At 42.5% G+C, this 23,234-nt stretch overlaps 1 protein-coding gene across 4 annotated transcripts in view; it reads right to left on the minus strand.

The window, feature by feature from the left end:
- LOC110496051 (protein PRRC2A) overlaps positions 1–23,234 on the minus strand; it is a 51,123-nt gene that overhangs the window by 6,006 nt on the left and 21,883 nt on the right. For 2 of the 4 annotated variants that reach the window (XM_021571698.3, XM_021571697.3), the window contains exons 3-15: positions 20,759–20,936; positions 20,251–20,347; positions 20,063–20,156; positions 19,799–19,942; positions 19,157–19,410; positions 15,393–15,633; positions 11,817–11,940; positions 11,360–11,564; positions 11,109–11,207; positions 9,785–10,397; positions 4,559–4,818; positions 920–1,241; positions 424–640 (exon numbers count right to left, since the gene is read on the minus strand). In XM_021571698.3, coding sequence (XP_021427373.3) covers positions 424–640; positions 920–1,241; positions 4,559–4,818; positions 9,785–10,397; positions 11,109–11,207; positions 11,360–11,564; positions 11,817–11,940; positions 15,393–15,633; positions 19,157–19,410; positions 19,799–19,942; positions 20,063–20,156; positions 20,251–20,347; positions 20,759–20,936 — 2,848 coding nt within the window. The remainder of the gene's footprint in view (positions 1–423; positions 641–919; positions 1,242–4,558; positions 4,819–9,784; positions 10,398–11,108; positions 11,208–11,359; positions 11,565–11,816; positions 11,941–15,392; positions 15,634–19,156; positions 19,411–19,798; positions 19,943–20,062; positions 20,157–20,250; positions 20,348–20,758; positions 20,937–23,234) is intronic. The other 2 variants (XM_090208437.1, XM_021571699.3) reach the window with 1 other exon arrangement.

A 23,234-nucleotide genomic window follows, 5' to 3' on the forward strand; every position in this document is an offset into this window, starting at 1 on the left:
AAAGACACTTGTGGAAACTGCATCCCGTACTAACAACACTGACTCAATTCAAATATGTAAAATCTAATGTGATTTCAACTCATACATATTTTCCTATTCAATCAGTATTGTATGATCTGACAATTAAAAGGGGTACTTCAGGCTTTGGGCAACGGGGACCTTTATCTACTTCCCTAGAGTCAGATGAACTCGTGGATACCATTTTGTTTCTCTGTGTCCAGTATTAATTTAGAGGTAGTTTCGCAAGCACAATGACTTGAAGTCTAAGGCTCTAGTTCGCAAGTGCGCTAGAGCTAGCTAGCAATTTCCTTTAAAAAGTAGGCAGAGAAATGGTTTCCACACGTAAATCTGACTCTCGGGAAGTAGATTAGTAGTATCCCTTTAAATGATTGTGATTGACATTTGACCCCCGTCCCGTCTTACCTAGTCCCACTGCCACTGTCCTCTTCCAGAGCCTGCTTCTGTCTCAGAGGGGAACTCAGTCCCCTGCCTTCGCTGACCGTGGGGAACACCTCGGGCCCCCAGGCCAGTTTGGGGTCCATAGGGGGCGTACCACGGTGGGGGTGTCCCGGGTGCTGTTGCCTTTCGAAGTTATCGGAACCAGAGCCCCCCGAATCGGAGCGCTCTCGTCCCATCATCCCTGCAACAGAGATGGGTAACGTTAGAAAAGTCACACACAATTATTCAAATTTTGGCTGACAACCTGGTGCTATTTCTTAGAGCATTTTAACTTTATTGCATTACCATAATCTCTATGGGCTAAATCCTACATTTAAATCTGGTTTGCACAAATCTGCCATTGACCTCAATAGAGGATTTACAATGTTTTGTTTCTTCACGAAACTAAGTTCCATGCAAATTCAGATTCAGCTCTATGACAATATGCCTACTCCTTAATCACACTACTATGAGTACCCACCTGCGTGTTGCATGTTGGGCGGATAGTAATCCATGGGCCCTGGAGGGCGACCCTGCATGCTCCCCTGCATCATCCGTGGGTCCATGTAGGGCATCATCATCCAGCGGGGGTCAAAGTTCATGGGCAGGGGGCCGCGGCCCATTGAGCCCTGCGGAGGGTACTGCAGGGGCCCAGACTGCTGCTGCTTGGGACCCTGGGTCTGAGGGGTGGCCCCTGGGCCCTGCTGCTGAGGTGACTGCTGAGGCGGGAGCTGCTGCTGACTCTGTTGGGCTGCTTGGCTGTGCTGCTGCTGCCACTGCTGCTGCTGCTTCATCAGCTGCTCCTGAAGACACCAAGTGGGCGAGATATTATAATAATAATAAATACATAAGCCATTTAGGAGACCTTTTATGAAAAGCGGCTTAGTCACACGTGTAGGGCTGGGAGATATATCAAGTTAATTCGATCAATTAGAATGTATGTTTTAGCGCAAAAAAATCCACATGCATGCATCGGGAGAATCAAATTATTTCGTTTTTCGATTTTATGAGCGTTTATGTCCGCTCGTTCTTATCTTATCTCGTCGTTTTGGTCTGGTCTCCTTCGCTTCTTTTGTGCTGAGTGCACCTTCCCACTCAAACACCAAGCCCCTCCCCTGCCACTCGCAACAACAAAGATGGAAGATCCCTTTTTCCTCTCTGACAACAAGCAGTTTCAACTCACTATTTGCATTTGCGGTTTGGTCCAACAGAATCGGTCATACACTGAAACACATGGAGAAATTTTACTGTAATAGAGGAAAACGTAACCTTATGTCTTAACTCCAAAAAGTGACAAAGAGCAGACCCTACAAAGAGCAGGACCTCCCGAGTGGCGCAGCGGTCTAAGGCACTGCATCACAGTGCTAGTGGCATCACTACAGATCTTGGTTCGATAACGGGCTGTGTAACAGCCAGCCGCGACCAGGAGACCCATGAAGCGGCACACAATTGGCCAAGCGTCATCCAGATTAGGGGAGCGTTTGGCTGGCCGGGATGTCCTTGTCCCATTACGCTCTAGCGACACCTGTGGTGGGCCGAGAGCATGCACACTGACACTGTAGCCAGGTGTACAATGTTTCCGCTGACACATTGGTGTGGCTGGCGTCCGGGTTAAGCGAGCATTGTGTCAAGAAGTAGTCCGGCTTGGTGGGGTCGTGTTTAGGAGGACGCATGGCTCTCAAGCTTCGAGTCCGTACGGGAGTTGCAGCGATAGGACAAGACTAACTACCAATTGAATATCATGAAATTGGGGAGAAAAAACATTTTTTATACAAATATTAATAATACTAAAAAATAACTGAAATATCACATATACATAAGTATTCAGACCTTGCTATGAGACTCGAAATTGAGCTCAGGTGCATCCTGTTTCCATTGATCATCCTTGAGATGTTTCTACAACTTGATTGGAGTCCACCTGTGGTAAATTCAATTGATTGGACATAATTTGGAAAGGCACACACCTGTCTATATAAAGTCCCACAGTTGGCAGTGCAAGTCAGAGCAAAAACCAAGCCATGAGGTCAAAGGAATTGTCCGTAGAGCTCTGAGACAGGATTGTGTCAAGGCACAGATCTGGGGAAGGGAACAAAACAATGTCTGCAGCATTGAAGGTCCCCAAGAACACAGTGGACTCCATCATTCTTTAATGGAAGAAGTTTGGGACCACCAAGACTCTTCCTAGATTTGGCCACCCGGCCAAACTGAGCAATCGGGGGAGAAGGGCCTTGGTCAGGGAGGAGACCAGAGCTCTAGAGTTCCTCTGTGGAGACTAGAGAACCTTCCAGAAGAACAGCCATCTCTGCAGCACTCCACCAATCAGGCCTTCACAGTAGAGATGCCAGACAGAAGCCCATCCTCAGTAAGAAGAACATGACAGCCCGCTTGGAGTTTGCACCTCTGGTCTGATGAAACCAAGATTTAACTCTTTGGCCTGAATGCCATGTGTCACATCCGGAGGAAACGAGGCACTGCTCATCACCTGGCCAATACCATCCATATGGTGAAGCTTGGTGGTGGCAGCATCATGCTGTGAGGATTTTTTTCTGCAGCAGGGACTGGGAGACCAGTCGAGACAAAGAAGAATGGACCAAAGTAGAGAGAGATCCTTGATGTAAACCTGCTCCAGAGCACTCAGGACTTCAGACTGGGGTGAAGGTTCACCTTCCAACAGGACAACGACCCTAAGTACTCAGCCAAGAGAAAGCAGGAGTGGCTTCAGGAAATGTCTCTGAATGTCCTTGAGTGGCCCAGCCAGGGCACAGAATTGAACCTTATCGAACATCTCTGGAGAGACGTGAAAATAGCTGTGCAGCGACGCTCCCCATCCAATCTGACAGAGCTTGAGAGGATCTGCAGAGAATGGGAGAAACTCCCCAAATGCAGGTGTGCCAAGCTTGTAGCGTCATACCCAAAGAAGACTCAAGGCTGTAATCGCTGCCAAAGGTACTTCAACAAAGTACTGAGTCTGAATACTTATGTCAATGTCATATTTTAGTTTGATATTTTTTATAAATTCACACAAACATTTTTGGGGGGTTTGTCATTATGGGGTAGTGTGTGTAGATTGATGAGGGGGGGGGAAACGAGTGCAATCATTTTAGAATAAGGAAAAAGTCAAAATGTGGAAAAAGTCAAAGGGTCTGAATACTTTCCAAATGCACTGTATATTGTTATTCATTATAATTGGAAAAAAATAAAAATAAAAATGGTGTTATATCAGCACAGATTATTTATAACGTTTGTTGTCAAACTGCAGTCATAAAATGGAGCCACAAAAAGGTAGTGGTAAATTCCTCAAACTGGCACTTTGGGAAGGTTACGCCAATCTGAAATGCAGTGTCAAAGACAGAACAACTACTCTGGACCCACATTGATTTGGTTTGTATTGATCGGGGGTTCTTTTCTGGGACAGTGAATGGAATGGTTTGCTTGCTTTGTAGAATGGAACTTCAATTTGGGATGTGAAATGGACAATATATACCCCATATACGTCGATTTGACTGGGCTTCATCCCCCCGTGTATGTCTCAGCTCTTGTCTACGTCACATCAAGTTTAGATTCTATTTTATTAGGATTTCTTAGTCCAAATAGTCCTCATTTGGACTCATCTTCAAAGAGTCCTTAAACTTTAAAATACAATTTAGAAAAAGAAAAAGCATATTTACGAAAGTAAATAAGAGTAATTTTGCTGCACTGAAATCTAACGTGCCATCATCTGAGCCATTAATTAGTCATGCACTGAAATCTAACGTGCCATCATCTGAGCCATTAATTAGTCATGTCAACAAATGCAGTGTTAGTAGAATATATTTTGCAATAAGCATGCGGATTGGCTGGGATCAAATAATTAGTTCCCATGTACTCCCATATTTCTTTACTCACAATACCCTCTAATATCTTACTGAGTGAAGGGAGTAGACTGATTGGTCGACTAGTGGCAGGCGTAAAGGGTTCGTTGTCTTTCGGGATTGGACACATACATTTGGAAATGGACCCTTTTCCAGTGACCAATTAAATATTTCAGTCGAGCAGCATAGCGAACCAAATGTAGTCCTTATTAAGATCATTAACCATAAATGTACCTTTGGTAATGACTTCAATAGGTTATTAGACTGACCTGTTGCTGCCTCTGAAAGCGGGGAGGCAGGGACTTCTGGTACTTGGAGAAGCCCTGTCCGGGGAGTGCACTGACTTGGCGACCTGCTCCTCCTCCCATGCCCTCTACCTTCATTGGGTCTACCACTCCTCCACCACCACCTCCTCCGCTGCGGACGTGAGCACTACCTAGGATCTCCTCCTTCCCTTCCCCAGGCAGCAGGACCTCCAGAGAGGGCTGCTGCAGTTGGGGAGTGGGGGGCTGGGGATACACCTGGGTGTCTGGACGGAGGAAGGGGAGAGAATACAGCAATGATATACCACTGTTTGTTGGAAGAGGTAAGCAGATGTGAACGAGTACAAGTAACATGCTATCAAATTTGAAGGAAGGTACTATTGTGAATTTTAGATGTGATAAATCAACAACTTCAAAGATGCACAACTGTTTGGTGAAATCCATATTAGCCTTTTGTCTATGGCCCAAACATTGAACGTCTTGAACGTGAATGATGCCAATCATGTGCAGCCTAAGACAAGAAACAGCGCATGACTTGTTCATATCGTAGTCACATGCATCAGGTAGCCTAGACCATAGGCCTATACGTTTTGTATCACGACTATATAATAACGCCCAACTAACGCTAAACATAGCTTATAGGCCTAGGCCCCCTGAAACACAATTGGAGAGCACATAGCCTAGTCAAACATGTGGTCTTATAGGCCCAGGCATTGCGCAATCGTGTGGGAAAAAACAAATGTTCTGGCTGGCCACTATTTAAAAGAAGATCCCAGCTTTCTGGTGCTGCTATATTTATTGCTCAACTCTTAAAATTAAGCACATTAATCTGCTGTACAACCGGTGAAGCCGGCAGCGTGAGATTTAAGGGGAAGCAAATTTTCACCATAAAAATGCACCTTTATAATAAAGCATTCCATGCATCTGTAGATTAATTGAAGACAGCCTACTATTCGTAATGTGATGACTAGATTGGATAGTCACAATTTAGATGAAAAAAACCAAGAAAAAAAACATGGTCACTGTTCGCAAAAAAAGACGTTCAATGCATGGCTGAGCGCGTGTAGCGTAGAGTAGGCCTAGGTTAACTTCTTACGGTATAGGGGGCAGCATTTTCACTTTTGGATAAATAGCATGCCCAATTTCAACTTCCTGCTACTCATGCCAAGAATATAAGATATGCATAATATTAGTAGATTTTGATAGAAAACACTCACACAAGTTTCTAAAACTGTTTGAATCATGTCTGTGAGTATAACAGAACTTATGTAGCAGGCAAAACCCAGAGTACTTGTTTTCAGTTCCTACCGCTTCCACTGGATGTCACCAGTCTTTGGAATTTGGTTGAGGTTATTCATTTGTGCAATGAAGAAGTACGGCCATCTACAAACTGCATAACACTGTTGAGAGTTGCGCAAGACTTGAAAAGTAGCTTGGTTTGTTGTCTTCCTGTATTGAACACAGATAGACCAGTCTTCAATTTGATCGATTATTAATGTTTAAAAATACCTCAAGTTGTATTACAAAAGTAGTTTGAAATGTTTTGGCAAAGTTCACATGCAACCTTTGAAATATTTTGTAGTGACATTGCGCAATTTGGAAGCTGTTTTTTTCTGGATCAAACGCGCAAAATAAATTGACATTTTGGATATATATGGACGGAATTAATCGAACAAAAGGACCAATTGTGATGTTTATGGGACATATTGGAGTGCCAACAAAATAAGCTTGTCAAAGGTAAGGCATGTTTTATATTTTATTTCTTTGTTTTGTGTAGCGCCTGCAGGGTTGAAATATGCTACCCTCTGTTTACTGTTGTGCTATCATCAGATAATAGCTTCTTATGCTTTCGCCGAAAAGCCTTATTAAAACCTGACCTGTTGGCTGGATTCACAACGAGTGTAGCTTTAATTTAGTATCTTACATGTGTGATTTAATGAAAGTTTGATTTTTAGATATTTTATTTGAATTTTCCCCGATGCATTTTCTCTGGCTTTTGGCAGAGTGGGACGCAAAAGCGTCCCCTATACCATAATAAGTTAATAGGCTATATCAGATTTCTTCTCTCTTTGCACTGAAAAATGTTTGCCTTCTATTAACACATTTGATGCTATTCTACTACACTTTATATGAATGGTACATTAGCATAATATTTTTTAACATGACAAATTGCAAGGTAGCCTACTTTGCTGACACTTACAAACAAATCAATAACAACTTTGTCCATAGGCTGGTGCCAATAAGACAGGCAATACTATTGTTCTCTCAATTAAGTTGATCATTTTGATAACTAAAAGACAGATTACATCAATAACCATTTACTTTCCGCCATTGTATTTTGAAACATTGCGATATGACTGGCTGGGCCTTTACTTTCGATAGCAGTCGCAACTCAACAATCATGTACTTGGCATTTGCCGCATTGCCTTTCCTTCTGACTGTAGGCAATGAGATTTAAAACAATCCACAAATTATTTTTGAGGAAGAAACTAATGATCCTCTGTGGCCAAATCATTAGTAGCCAATTTTGAATGATTTTATTTATTTCTGTCAGTGGTATAAGGTGCTCAAGTAGAAGTACTCAAATGATTGTCTCGCCTGGTTCACCAACTACTTCTCTGATAGAGTTCAGTGTGTCAAATCGGAGGGCCTGTTGTCCGGGCCTCTGGTTGTCTCTATGGGGGTGCCACAAGGTTCAATTCTTGGGCCGACTCTCTTCTCTGTATTCATCAATGATGTCGCTCTTGCTGCTGGTGAGTCTCTGATCCACCTCTACGCAGATGACACCATTCTGTATACTTCAGGCCCATCTTTGGACACTGTGTTAACAACCCTCCAGACGAGCTTCAATGCCATACAACTCTCCTTCCGTGGCCTCCAAATGCTCTTAAATACAAGTAAAACTAAATGCATGCTTTTCAACCGACCACTGCCTGCACCTGCCCGCCCGTCCAGCATCACAACTCTGGACGGTTCGGACTTAGAATATGTGGACAACTACCTAGGTGTCTGGTTAGACTGTAAACTCTCCTTCCATACTCACATCAAACATCTCCAATCTCCAAATCTAGAACTGGCTTCCTATTTTGCAACAAAGCATCCTTCACTCATGCTGCCAAACATACCCTCATAAAACTGACCCTCTTACCGATCCTCGACTTCGGCGATGTCATTTACAAAATAGCCTCCAATACCCTACTCAATAAATTGGATTCAGTCTATCACAGTGCCATCCGTTTTGTCACCAAAGCCCCATATACTACCCACCACTGCGACCTGTACGCTCTCGTTGGCTGGCCCTCGCTTCATACTCGTCGCCAAACCCACTGGCTCCAGGTCATCTACAAGACCCTGCTTGGTAAAGTCCCCCCTTAGCTTGCTGGTCACCACAGCAGCACCCACCTGTAGCACGCGCTCCAGCAGGTATATCTCTCTGGTCACCCCAAAAAAACAATTCCTCCTTTGGCCGCCTCTCCTTCCAGTTCTCTGCTGCCAATGACTGGAACGAACTACAAAAATCTCTGAAACTGGAAACACTTATCTCCCTCATTAGCTTTAAGCACCAGCTGTCAGAGCAACTCACAGATTACTGCACCTGTACATAGCCTATCTATAATTTAGCCCAAACAACTACCTCTCCCCCCTACTGTATTTATTTATTTTGCTCCTTTGCACCCCATTATTTATATTTCTACTTTGCACATTCTTCCACTGCAAATCTACCATTCCAGTGTTTTACTATCTATATTGTATTTACTTCGCCACCATGGCCTTTATTTTTGCCTTTACCTCCCCTTATCTTACCTCATTTGCTCACATTGTATATAGACTTATTTTTTTTCTTATTATTGACTGTATGTTTGTTTTACTCCATGTGTAACTCTGTGTTGTATGTGTCAAACTGCTTTGCTTTATCTTGGCCAGGTCACAATTGTAAATGAGAACTTGTTCTCAACTTGCCTACCTGGTTAAATAAAGGTGAAATAAAAATAAATACTACTTAAGTCGTTTTTTGGGGTATCTATGCTTTACCATTTAAAATGTATGACAACTTTTAATTCACTATGCTCTTAAAGAAAATGTACTTTATTCCATACATTTTCCCTGACACCCAAAAGTACGTGTTACATTTTGAATGCTTAGCAGGACATGAAAATGGTCCAATTCACACACTTATCAAGAGAACATCCCTGGTCATCCCTACTGCCTCTGATCTGGCGGACTCATTAAACACACATGCTTCATTTGTAATGATGTCTGAGTACTGGGGTGTGCTCCTGGCTATCGGTAAATAAATAAAACAAGAAAATGATGTTGTCTGGTTTGCTTAATATCAGGAATGATAAAATTATTCATACTTTTACTTTTGATACTTAAGTAGATTTTTGTAATTACATTGACTTTCAACATTTAAATATTTAAAACCAAATACTTTGACTTTTACTCAAGTGGTATTTTACTGTGTGACTCACTTTAACCGGAGTAATTTTCGAATAAGATATCTACGTGAAGACCAGATTGTGAATGAGAGACTGATGAAGTGTATGCAGCCTGCGCAAGAAACAGAGCAGAGCGCATGTATTTCATGAGACTTTTTTCAAATCGTCATTAGTCGCATCATGTAGCCTTAGTACGTATAAACAAATCTAAAAACATGTAGTGTAACGTTTGAATCACAACTAAAGTTACATAAATAACTCTAAATGAAGCATATAGGAGGTCCTGTTTCTTTGTTAACCACAACACAGAATAACCGCATGTGCGCACTTCTTCAGAAATCATTGTGAAAATATGTGTTCTATTTATTCAGCTATGTTCAAATTGTATTTTTCTTACTATAAAATAATGCCACAGGAATTATAAGAAAATCTTGTCTGCTAAATGAACTAGCGTAGATCAGGGCCTAACATAAGAACGACTCAGAATATGCTATTATGTTCTTCTGAAAGAGGCTAGATTTTTTTTCTTATCATGTTTCTTTAGACCTGCTTAAAATAAGTAATGGATTTATTGTGATGGTGTGGGGTACATTAAATTAATTTATTAGACTTTAAAATGTAGATGTTCCAAAAGCTCCGTATCATTGGCTCGTAGGCTATGCATGGAAGCCAGGAGATGCTAAACATGTTTAAGTTAATTAACGGTCAATTACCGTGAGGCCGGCAGTTATTTGCAATGGCAATCACCGGCTGACAAAATGTAATGACCGCCACAGCCCTAGTCAAAACTCACCAGTAATGGAGTCATAGCTGCTGTTGCTATTGGCCCTCTGTCTGTCGGTGGGACTGGGCCCTGGCACTAGGTCCCTGGTCAAAACCTGGGCAGCCAGGACAGCAAGGGGGGGCTCGTCATGGTCCACGCAGGGAGAAGGGGGCTGGCTGATGTTAGGGGAGGAGGCCGAGGCCGATAGGGAAGGGCTGGGGCTTCCGGCCGTGGCGGAGTTGCCGTCCAGACTGGGGGGCTTGGAGCCTCCGCTGCTCCCACCACCACCCTGCTGCTGGGCCTTCTCATCCAGCCTCTTCAGCTTCTCAGCGCAGGCCGCGCGCCGCTCTTCCTCCATCCTTCGCTCTTCCTCCTCGCGGCGCCGGCGGGCACGTTCAACGGCGGCTGAGATCTCCGAGGAGGACTGCTTCCTGCGCTGGCGCCACGTCTCGTCCTCGTCTTCACCAGGGGGCGGAGCTAGCAGACTAGCTGTCTGAGGCGGAGGAGTGGGTCCTCCGGGGACGGGGGAAGTAGCCTGCTGCTGTTGGAGCTGTGGGGAGGGGGCGGGCTTCCCGGGGGCCAGGGAGGCAGAGACAGTTCCGGGGGCTACCACCGGGCCGGACTGATTAGGAGAGTTGCGGTCCTGGGAGAGGAGAAAATGGAATGAGGACACACACAACCACAATCTTAGCTGCATTATGAAAATAAAACTTCCCTGGTATGATGGTATGAATAACTCAACTTAATAACTGAACCGCAAAAAAGTGTGTGAAAATGCTGTGCGGATATATACTGAGTATACAAAACATTAGGAACACCTTCCTAATATTGAATTGCACTCCCCTTGGCCCTCAGAACACTCAATTTTGTAGGTGCATGGACTCTAAGGTATTGAAAGCCTACCACAGGGATGCTGGCCCATGTTGACGCCGATGCTTGTGTCATGTTGGCCAGATGTCCTTTCGGACGTGGACCATTCTTGATAAACATGGGAAACTGTTGAGCATGAAAAACCCAGCACTGTTGCCGTTCTTGACACACTCAAACTAGTGCACCTGGCACCTACTACCATACTCAGCTCAAAGGCACTTTAATATGTTTTCCCATTCACCCTCTGAATGGCACACATACACAATCCATATCTCAATTGTCTCAAGGCTTAAAAATATTTTTTTAACCCGTCGCCTCCCTTTCATCTACACAGATTGAAGTGGATTTAACAAGAGACATCAATAAACGATCATAGCTTTCACCTGGATTCACTTGTCGGTCTCATGGAAAGAGCAGGTGTTCTTAATGTTTTGTATACTCAGTGTATATACGAGGCCCTCTCTCTCCCCAGGTAGGCAGATACCTGTCGGTAGTAGGAGTAAGGCCCCTGTCCCTGGTGGAGGAGAGGCCCAGGTGGGGGGGAGGGCTGCTCCCGGGGGCCACCCAGTCCAGGCCTACGCCCCTGTAGTGTACAGGCAGTCACAGGTTACAGTTAGCCATTACGTTAATATCCACCTCCTCAAAGCAATTGTGCTTTTTACTATGAAATAGTCACTGTTCACTTGCATATTATCTCTGAGCTGCCTCTGAACTAGTCTACTAGACTAGCCGTACCTGGAAGGTGGCGGGGGCAATTTGGCCCCCCCAGCCGCTGTTGCACCCCTCCTCAGCCCACCCTGGCTTGCTTGAGGGGGGTGGGGAGCAGTCGTGGTCGGCATTGGAGGGAGGGGTGCAGCTGGTGTCCCTGTCCCCTCCACTGTCAGAGGCTCGGGAGCGCTGGACCACCTGAAGGGGACCTTCTTGAGACCTCTGTATCTCCCTGGGGAAGGAAATAAGAGACGACACGTTTGTCACGTCAAAAGCAATCCCACATGCAACAACTAATTTCATGAATTCGTTATTTTCTGTCTCCGTCATTTATTAATTCAGAAACCATTTATGCGGGTGTCTCGGTCTAGACGGCACAAAGGAGGATTGCGAGCAGAGAACAGTACAAAAAGTTTGAAAAGGTCAAATTGTATTTCCCACACAATGTCGTTCTGTTATGTTGGGTAGCTACTGTGGGACATACCGTGGGCCGTTCTTGCTCTCGCTTCTTTCCCTCCTCTCGGGTCTCTCGTTCCTCTCCTCATCTTCTTCTCCTTCATCGTCGCTGAACTTTAACTTGGCTGAGTAGTCGATCTCCTCATGTGCCCCTGTTTGACAGACCAAACGGTTCAGAGTAGAAGCACAATGGAACGCATTTGTACCGCTGACATCCACCACCATTTTTAGGGGGTAGATCAGCTTTAATATTGCAGATAGAAGCCACAATCTATCAATGTCATTTTCTGCATAATTTCCAATCCCCCATATATATTTATTAATTTCCCCTAATACGACCACCCCTCCCCTAATTGAAGTAAACTAACGGACAACAATACTTAGGCTTTTACTTCCTGCTTATACATACTATATACATTTTACGTACACAGTATATTTTACACAAGTTATTATAAAAAAAAAATGTAAAATGGTATTATGTTTGGTTTGGATATTTTAGACCATATTCACATTTTAGGCCTATTTATTTTGATTGCAACTATAGTTGAAGTGTTTTCTATTTACCTTTGCAGATGTTATACATTAATATTTTGTTACATGCTTAATTGAAAATTTGCACAAAGGTTCTCAGTAAAAGGATAAATAAAATATGAGTAAGTACCTTGATTTGTTGAGTATAATTCAAAATACATTTTATATAAACTATTTATTCATTTAATTAATATAAAATGTGCTAAATAGTGATGTATCGTTATATGAAATGACCTATTTCGGGATATGAGATTTGTCATATCGCCCCACCCTACCCTCAACCCCACCCAGCTATCTCTGAAAACCATCTAGTTTTGATTTCTAATTGCCAGATATTTTTAAACTGTGCTGTTTCACAAAAGTTCTGAACCTTTATTCTCATAGCTTCTACAGAATAATTATATTGACTATTACTTTTCAAATCCCCCAGCAGGGCAATTTGCAAAGTTAAATCCAGGTAAATGTTGCAATTCTTCAGCAATTCCTGAACCTGTGACCAAAAACAAGCTACATAAAGGCAGTACCAAAACAAGTGATCTAATGATTCCATCTCTTTTCAGATAATTCAGCAGAGCAGGGATGGTTTTGTCCCCCATATAGATGAAATTCTACCAATAGAATGTTGTCTACTAATTTAAATTGAAAAACTACATTTTGAAACCAGTGTCGTTTTATGTATCACTTCATAAACCATGTGGCATGGAATCGGCACATCGAAAATCTCTTCCCAACTACTTTGCAACCTGTATGGCACAGCTGTAAAAATGTTGGTCCTTATCACAATTTATTTTATTAATGCAGGGCTGACAGAAAAGTTCCTTACCTTCGCCCCCTTCCACATGCCTCCATTTTTGTGGTAATGATGCAATCAGTTGGTTGTAATATTGAATAGAACAGACATGTCCATATATTTTTGTTAACTGCATGTGTGACATAGGACTGGTGAAGTTATATAATTTACAAAGATATCTTAAAAAACGTTATGTTTTTTAAAATCAATTAGTATATTTGAGTTTAACCGTAACATTTGTTCGGTCTTTTCTGGTGGATTAAAGTGAAATTGCAACCAGATATCTATTTTTAGTCAAACATAACTGTTTGGGCTTCTTGAGGTCAACTTGCAGTCTACAAATGATTTGTAATTAGGTTCCGGCCTCTCCAACCATCCTCTCAAGAAAAAAATAGTCCCGTCTGAAACTAGTTGATGATCCCTGCTTTAGTGAGGTCCACCAACGCTTTAAAATTTAATCATTTCTGCCCTCCAAATTCTTATTCATTATATAAATAGGAACGTGTAATTTTATCTGGCTTGCCATTCCAAATAAAGTGGAATATTGTTGCTCATATAATTTAAAAAAACAGTGTGTTATGTGTGGGCAGGGCCATAAGTACACTGAACAAAAATATAAACTGAACATTTACTGAAATAAAATATGGCAGAAATTTTCCACACACACAAAAAGCTTATCTCAATGTTGTGCACACATTTAAAAAAATCCCTGTCAGTGATAATTTCCCCTTGCCAAAATAATCCATCTACCTGACAGGTGTGGCATATCAAAAAACTGATTAAACAGCATGATCACTAAAACAGGTGCACCTTGTGCCGTTATGGTATGGGTAGACATAAGCTACTGACAACGAACAGAAATTAAATTTATCAATGGCAATTTGAATGTACAGAGATACCGTGACAAGATCCTGAGGCCATTGTCGTGACAATAATCCGCCATCACCTGCTCATGGTTCAGCAAGATAATGCATGGCCCCATGTCACAAGGATCTGTACACAATTCCTGGAAGCTGAAAATGTCCCAGTTCTTCCATGACCTGCATACTCACCAGACATGTCACCCATTGAGCATGTTTGGGATGCTCTTAATCGACATGCACAACAGTGTGTTCCAGTTCGTGCCAATATCCAGCAACTTCGCACAGTCATTGAAGAGGAGTGGGACAACATTCCACAGGCCACAATTAGATGTCACATTGCATGAGGCAAATGGTGGTCACACCAGATACTGACTGGTTCTGATCCATACCCCTACCTTTTTTAAAGGTATTTGTGACCAACAGATGTGTATCTGTATTCCCAGTCATGTGGAATCCATAGATTAGGGCCTAATGAATTAATTTCAATTGACTGATTTACTTATATGAATTTTGTAATAGTTGCATGTTGCGTTTATATTTAAACTGGGATATGACCAGTTAAGAGTTGATCAGGGTGATTTTTTTCACAAATAGACAGGTACTGTACTTTCCATGTTGCCAACTTTCTATAAAAAAGTATTGTAGTGAGATCATTACTTGCTTTCGGGATATGAATACAGAGTATGTCAACCTCACCATCTGATAATTTTATTGGTAAACTACACAGTAATGTAAAAGTTGTATTTTTTAGCGATCCAATACGTAATATGGTACTTATCATAGTTCTGTTGTAATCCAGAGGATAGAATAATTATCTATATTCTCCATGACGCTGAGCAGGGATCCAGATTGCGGATTTAAAACTTGAATCGTCAGCATACAATGACACCCACAGAGGGTATCAGATGTATCCTCACTTGGATAAACCTGGTAGGTCTCCCCTCCCCTACTCACAGCACTACTGGATCCATGAGATGCAGTCAAATGTGATGCCCACTTTGTTTCTCCATGTATTAGCAAACTCCCGCTATATTAGAATAAATTTGGGTTGAAAAAGAATGAAAGCAGAATAGTAACCCTTGCGGCTGGCTTCCTTGTGGTGGGTGGGGGTCATGCTCAATTGGCTTCTTTTGCCAAACAGAAGAAAAAAATGTATTCTTTGCGATTATGGTGGAGAAATAAAAATCTGTGTCACAATGTGTAATTTTCAAACATTATATTATATCATAATGCTTTCATAAAGTGCTATCCAGTCATAATTTTCCCATCTTGTTTAAGGAATGTTCTCATATCAATTGAACAGTGTACCCATATTATTCATGTGATGATTTTTAAACTTGCCACTGCTCTCTGAGCAGTATAATCAATAAATATAAGTGTTCATGAGTCCTCACATCTCCCCTCCCTTTCTCTCTCTCACCTGCCCAGCCCTCGTCTCCGTCCTGGTGGTCCAGTTCGTCTAGCTCCTTCAGGTCATCCTGCTTCAGGATGGAGGGTCGCTTCACCATCTCTCCTCCCCCACCACGGGGACCGCCCTGGGGACGCCCACGACCGTCATGACCCTGCTGGCGAAACCTGGGAGGTGCCTCACCAGGTGGAGGGTACCCATAGGGCCCCTGGGGGCCGTACGGAGGCGGGAAGGGCAGGTAGGGAGGGTACATCTGAGAGACAGAAAGAGAGATACACAAAAGCATTGGTGCAAAAAAGCAGAGATTGACAATAGACTGCTGCTACACTGGTGGCTAACAGGCTGTGAGCCCATCTGTGTGTACCTGTAACAGTGTGATGTTCTAACACCTTAATATAAAATGGGAAACGTCGCTAACGAGATACCCACTGATGTACAGAAACACCTAATTAAAATGACAGTATTGTCAAGACTTCGTTCCAAAACCAACAGAGCAAAAAAAACAATGGAAACACATTGAAGTTCAGTTTTTTATTTGGTATATAAAACGTTATACGACAAAGTGCTTTTAAAGTAATCACACACGCTTTATATTCGCAACAAGCCAGTTTGATGGAAATGGCTGCCGGTAAAGTGTGCATATATTTTGTGTGAATATTAAGAACAGGCGTTGCCGCTTGAAGATCTTTTACAAATGGATGAAAAACTAGCTACTGAGATAATACAGTGCCCTCAAAGTATTCATACCCCTTGAATTATTCCACATTTTGTTATCTTATAGCCTGAATAAAAAAATATATATAAAATGTGTTTTTCCCCTATCTCAACCATCTACACACAATACCCTATATAGCGAGGAAAAATGACATTTTTGCAAATTTAATGAAAATAAATACAGAATTATCTAATTTACATAAGTATTCCTACCCCCGAGTCATAACATGTTAAGAGTCACCATTGGCAACATTTACAGCTTTGAGTATTCTAGGTAAGTCTCTACGTGCTTGCCACACCTGGATTGTACAATATTTGCACATTATTCCTAAAAAGATTATTCATGATCTGTCAAGTTGGTTGTTCATCATTGCTGGGCAGCTATTTTCAAGTCTTGCAATAAATTGCATGTTGATTTAAGTCAAAACTGTAACTAGGCCCTCTGGAAAATTTACTGTCATCTTGGTAAGAAACAGTGCATATTTGGCCTTGTGCTTTAGGTTATTGTCCAGATGAATTGTGAATTTGTCTCCCAGTGTCTGTTGGAAAGCAGACTGAACCAGGTTTCCTTTAGGATTTTGCCTGTGTTTAGCTCTATTCAGTTTCTTTTTATCCTCCCAAAAAATCCCTAGTCCTTGCCAATGACAAGCATACCTATAACATGATGCAGCCACCGCCATGCTTGTAAATATGATGAGTGTTATTTAGCGATGTTGTATTCAAGACATTAAGTTAATTTCTTTGCCACGTTTTGCAGTTTTACTTTAGTGCCTTTGCAAACAGGCTTTCACCTTGTCAGCTTGGGGGATTGTAAGGTTCCAATCTTGCAACCTTACAGTTAACTAGTCCAATGCTCTAACCACCTGCCTCTCATTGCACTCCAGGAGGAGCCTGCCTGTTACGCGAATGCAGTAGAAGCCAAGGTAAGTTGCTAGCTAGCATTAAACTTATCTTATAAAAAACAATCAATCATAATCACTAGTTAACTACACATGGTTGATGATATTACTAGTTTATCTAGCTTGTCCTGCATTGCATATAATCGATGCAACGCTGGGGGATGATTTAACAAAAGCGCATTTGCGGGAAAAAGCACAATCGTTGGACGACTGTACCTAAACACTAATGCCTTTCTTAAAATCAATACACAGAAGTATATTTTTAAACCTGCATATTTAGCAAAAAGAAGTCCAGGTTAGCAGGCAATATTAACCAGGTGAAATTGTCACTTATCTTGCTTTCATTGCACGCAGAGTCAGGGTATATGCAACAGTTTGGGCAGCCTGGCTCATTCCGAACTAATTTGCCAGAATTTTACATAATTATGACATAACATTGAAGGTTGTGCAATGTAACAAGAATATTTAGACTTAGGGATGCCACCCATTAGATAAAATACCGAACGGTTCCGTATTTCACTGAAATAATAAACGTTTTGTTTTCGAAATTATAGTTTGCGGATTCAACCATATTAATGACCAAAGGCTCGTATTTCTGTGTGTTATTATGTTATAATTAAGTCTATGATTTGATAGAGCAGTCTGACTGAACAATGGTAGGCAGCAGCAGGCCCGTAAGCATTCATTCAAACAGCACTTTCATGCGTTTTGCCAGCAGCTCTTCGCAAGCTGAGCGCTGTTTATGACATCAAGCCTATCGGCCTAATGGCTGGTGTAACCGATGTGAAATGGCTAGCTAGTTAGCGGGGTGTGCGCTAATAGCGTTTCAAACGTCACTCGCTCTGAGACTTGGAGAAGTTATTCCCCTTGCTCTGCACGGGCTGAGGCTTTTGTGGAGCGATGGGTAAACGCTGCTTCGGGAGTGGCTATTTTCGATGTGTTCCTGGTTCGAGCCCAGGTAGGGGCAAGGAGGGGGACGGAAGCTATACTGTTACACTGGCAATACTATAGTGCCTATAAGAACATCCAATAGTCAAAGGTATATGAAATACAAATGGTATAGAGAAAGTCATAAATACTATATTAACTACAACCTAAAACCTCTTACCTTGGAATATTGAAGACTCATGTTAAAAGGAACCAGCAGCTTTCATATGTTCTCATGTTCTGAGCAAGGAACTCAAACGTTAGCTTTCTTACATGGCACATAATGCACTTTTACTTCTCCAACACTTTGTTTTTGAATTATTTAAACCAAATTGAACATGTTTCATTATTTATTTGAGGCTAAATTTATTTTTATTGATGTATTATATTAAGTTAAAATAAGTGTTCATTCGGTATTGTTGTAATTGTCATTATTACAAATAAATAAATAAAAATCGGCAGAATTAATCGGTTTCGGCTTGTTTTGGTCCTCCAATAATCGGTATCGGTGTTGAAAAAATCATAATCGGTCGACCTCTAGTATCCAATTGGTAGTTACAGTCTTGTCTCATCGCTGAAACTCGCTGTTTCCTTCCTCTCCGGCAACTGAGTTTGGCAGGACGCCTGTATTTTTCTAGTGACTGGGTGTATTGATACACCATCTAAAGTGTAATGATTAACTTCATCATGCTCAAAGGGATATTCGATGTCTTGTTTATTTTTTTTGCCCATCTACCAATAGGTATCCTTCTTTGCGAGGCATTGGAAAACCTCCTGGTCTGTGGTTGAATCTGTGTTTAAAAGTCACTGATCGACTGAGGTACCTTTCAGATAATTGTATGTGTAGGGTACAGAGATGAGGTAGTCATTACAAACTCATGTTAAACACTATTATTGCAAACAGAGTGAATCCCATGCGCTCTTATTATGTGACTTATTAAGCAACATTTTACTCCTGAACTAGAAGTTTTTCTTAAATGGGTTGAATACTTATTGACTCAAGACATTTCACCTTTTCATTTTTTATTAATTTGTTAACATAAAAAAAGATATGAAAATCCACGTTGATATTATGGGGTACTGTGTGTAGGTCAGTGACACAAAATCTAAATGTAATCCATTTTAAATTCAAGCTGTAATAACAAAATGTGGAAAAAGTCAAGGGGCGTGACCACTTTCTGAAAGCTACATCTATTGTGAGCACACATGCAGAGATCACACCAGGAGTAGACTTACGAATGGAGGCATGATCCCTCTGTACTGTGGGAAGCCAGGGCCCACGGGGGTCTGGGGCAGCACGGGGCTGCTGGCAGGGGGGTTCCTAGGCGGCCCATGGGACTGTGGGTTCTGCTGCTGGTGGAGAGGTTGGCCTGCCTGGCCACCAACGGCAGCCCCCTCCATGACCAGCGTCCCGCCTGGGCCACCCTCTGCGACCCCCTCCCCGGTGGGTGCCAAGGCACGGCCCCCACCGTCCCGCCAACTCGTCATGTCTGGGGAGAGGGGGAAAAACAAGGAAAAGAGGTTAAAAAAAACAGGAGGGAATAGAAGCCACTTATACCAGCATTTGTATTCAGGAAGAAACACTGGACATGCAATGAAATCTTGCCATAACCGATGTCCTAGTTACAGAACTGTTGCCAAAAATGTATTTTTTTCTTTCTTTCAGTGAGAGGAATCTTAGACTCAGGAGTGAATAAGCAGGGAGGTAATTCTCCAACTGGCATGTCTGGAAAATGTGGGAATTTTAGGACATTTATTTTGTTTTTTACAAAGAAATGAAAAAAAATGCACTTGCTCTGACCACTGCTTCTTGTTCTGTTGGTAGCCCTCTTCACTGTGTGGTCTATAATAACCTATACAGAAATTAGCGTTACTCACTCGGAGGGCGGAGGCTTGGTCCGGGCCCATACCACTGATCTGCAGTGCCCTGTTCTCTGCCAGCTTTGTCCTGGTCGCCAGCCGCCTGCAGGGTGGGAAATTCCTCGCGAGAGAATGGCGACGGTTGGTTTGATCCCTTTCCACCTGTATGGTGCGAGAGAGGGGTTACTCACAGTTAAATATCCAGACGCGAGTTAGTTAGGAAGCCATTGATGATGCAGTCAAGTCGGCGGAGACGTGACAGATGTAAAGTATGATACTCACCATCTCCTTGTGCTCCATGTGTAACACTGGCCTGAGCCCAGGACCTTGCCCCTGCGGCCTGGGCTGAAACCGGGGCGGGAACCGGAGGTGGAGCCTGAGACAGACACACAACAGCACAACAATAAGGACCATGGCGGTATGGAACCATTTTGTGTTTCAGTTCACATTGATATGGAATTGGTGTGTACCTCTGGAGCTGGCGGGGTTCTCGGGCGGGTCGGTACAGGCGTCTGTGAAACCACAGGCTGCGGCAACTCCAGCTGCGGTTCTGACAATACATCGGTACTGAGAGAAGGAGAGAGAGAAACGGCAGATGGGTAAGTGTCAGACACGCCAGTCAGTCAGACCGACAATTGAGCCAGTTACCGAGTTAGTAGGGGCCTATTACCGATGTTCCACGGCGGTATTGCTGGCGTTTCCTGAGATAAAATAGCATCTCTATATTCATATCACCATTAGAATATATTTATTCTGAAGATGGACACAATCCTGCTAATTCAAATAAATCATCAATATAGATGAGAAATCGATTCAATTCGAGTTCTAGGCAGATGTAGATTTTTAACAAGAGGCAATAATACCCAGCCACGTTAAATAGTAAAGCTCAGTGAATAGAGTGCTGACTGAGAATAATTTAGTATAGTGAAATCGATAGAGCGCCTCATGGGGAATGTGCAAGGGGCCCCCCCTCCTCACCTCTTTGGGTCTGCTGGTTCCAGCTTGCTTGCCCATCCTGTGCCGTCTTTGGGAACTAGCGAGACGTTGGGGTCGTTGCCTTTGTTCTCCGCCTTCAGACTGGGCAGGCTGGCAGGGGGTGGCATGCGCCGCGCGGAGGCAACTTTACCAAGAGACTGCAGGCCATGGCGGGGGGGAACTGATGGGGGAGGAAGAGAGAGAGGAGACGAGGTCATTAGCAGAAAGACCACAGTAACTTGAGACCACTGAGAACCAAATGGGAGGGGAGATGAGGTCATGAAAACAACAGTGGTTATCGCCGATGTAGGCGTTTGATAAAGACCACAAGAACTGCAGAGAATTGAGTTACAACTAGGGCTGGGTGAGAAGGCCTAAAAAGCATATCTTGATTTTTGTTTTTATGCTGTAGAATGTAAAGGGTCAACTATTACTGCATTTCAAATAGTAGTCGAAAATCGAATGAATGCAGGGCTTGTGAAATTATACCCAGCTAAATATAAACCTTTAACTTGCCTAGTTAGGTAAAGGTTAAATAAAGAAAGAAATAAGCCTTCCACAACCATGAGACCCACTAATAATTGAATTTGTCAAGAAGCCACTCCTATGTTGTCTTGGCTGTGTGCTTAGGGACGTTGTACTGTTGGAAGAGCAGGTTTTCATCAAGGATCGCTCAGTACTTTGCTCCATTCATCTTTCCCCCAATCAACATTATTATAGACACTGGCCTAGATACTAGCTAATATGGCTTGTCATCATGTATTCATCATGTATTGGAGTTCTCCCTTTCACTGACACAGTAAGACAGTATTGTTCAAAATTGATCAAAGGGCCAGTCTAAAATAATAAACGGTCCGAATCTGGCCTGGGGGCCACCAGTTGAATAGCCCTTGAGTAAGCCCAAGCAAAGCATATTTACGATGACAGAGTTTACGTGATCAATGGAGGGAACAAACTACATAGGCATTTTATATGAAACGGAGCCAAATCCAAGACAGGATTTACATGTGTAACTCCAGTTCTCATGAAGGATGTAAGCTACTCTCACTCCATCATCTGCTCACTCACACATAATATGCACCTACATTAATACTAACTCTACACACATACAAGCTGCTATTAATCTTTCTAATTTTATGTGGCCTAGTCACCTTACCTCTGTACATATAGTGGAAAGTAGTGTGAACCCTTTGGAATTACCTGGATTTATGCAAAAATCGGTCATAACATTTGACCCGATCATCTAAGTCACAACAATAGACAGTCTGCTTAACCTAATAACACACAAAATTATATGTTTCCATGTGTTTGTTGAACACACTGTTAACATTCACAGTGCAGGGTGGGAAAAGTATGTGAACCCTTGGCAGCAATAACCTCAACCAAACACTTTCTGTAGTTGCGGATCAGACCTGCACAACGGCCAGGAGGAACTTTGGACCAATCCTCTTTACAAAACCGTCTCAGTTCGGCAATATTCTTGGGATGTCTGGTGTGAACCTCTCGAGGTCATGCCACAGCATCTCAATCGGGTTGAGGTCAGGAATCTGACTGGGCCACTCCAGAAGGTGTATTTTCTTCTGATGAAGCCATTCTATTGTTGATTTACTTCTGTGTTTTGGGTCGTTGTCCTGTTGCATCACCCAACTTCTGTTGAGCTTCAATTGGCGAACAGATAGTTACATTCTCCTGTAAAATGTCTTGATGAACTTGGGAATTCATTTTTCCACCGATGACAGCAAGCTGTCCAGGCCCTGAGGCAGCAAAGCAGCCCCAAACCATGACACTCCCTTCACCATACTTTATAGTTGGGATGAGGTTTTGATGTTGGCTTTTTTTTCTCCACGCAGTGTTGTGTGTTCCTTCCAAACAACTCATCTGTCCACAGAATATTTTGCCAGTAGCGCTGTGGAACATCCAGGTGCACTTTTGCAAACTTCAGACATGTAGCAATGTTTTTTTTTGGACAGCAGTGGCTTCTTCAGTGGTGACTCCCATGAACACCATTCTTGTTTAGTGTTTTACGTATCGTAGACACGTCAACAGAGATGTTTGCACGTTCCAGAGATTTCTGTAAATCTTTAGCTGACACTCTAGGATTCTTCTTAATAACCTGTTATGGCTGCGATCTCCGTACAGGGATCAACATCAGGGGAAATTTCAGAGTGAAAACTAAAAATACAACTTCGTAACATTAAACATTCTTGGAAATGCAAGTGTCTTACACCCTTCAAAAGATTAGAATCTTGGTAATCAAACTATGTTTTCCAATTAAAAATAGCTATTACAGAGAACAAATCCCATGCTTTTGTTTGAGAAAAGCAATCAACAACAGAAACATTTTCCGCCATGACAGCTTTTACACATTCACATCTGAAGGTAAAATTATGACTTACATTCTGATATCTTGCTCTTATTTCTCTTCCTGAGGGTCCCAGTGATCAAATGAAGTGCCGTTTTCTTTCGTTTGTGCCGTGAA

This window comes from Oncorhynchus mykiss, chromosome 18, assembly GCF_057628025.1.
Source record: "Oncorhynchus mykiss isolate SJ-2025 chromosome 18, ASM5762802v1, whole genome shotgun sequence".
NCBI lineage: Eukaryota > Metazoa > Chordata > Actinopteri > Salmoniformes > Salmonidae > Oncorhynchus > Oncorhynchus mykiss.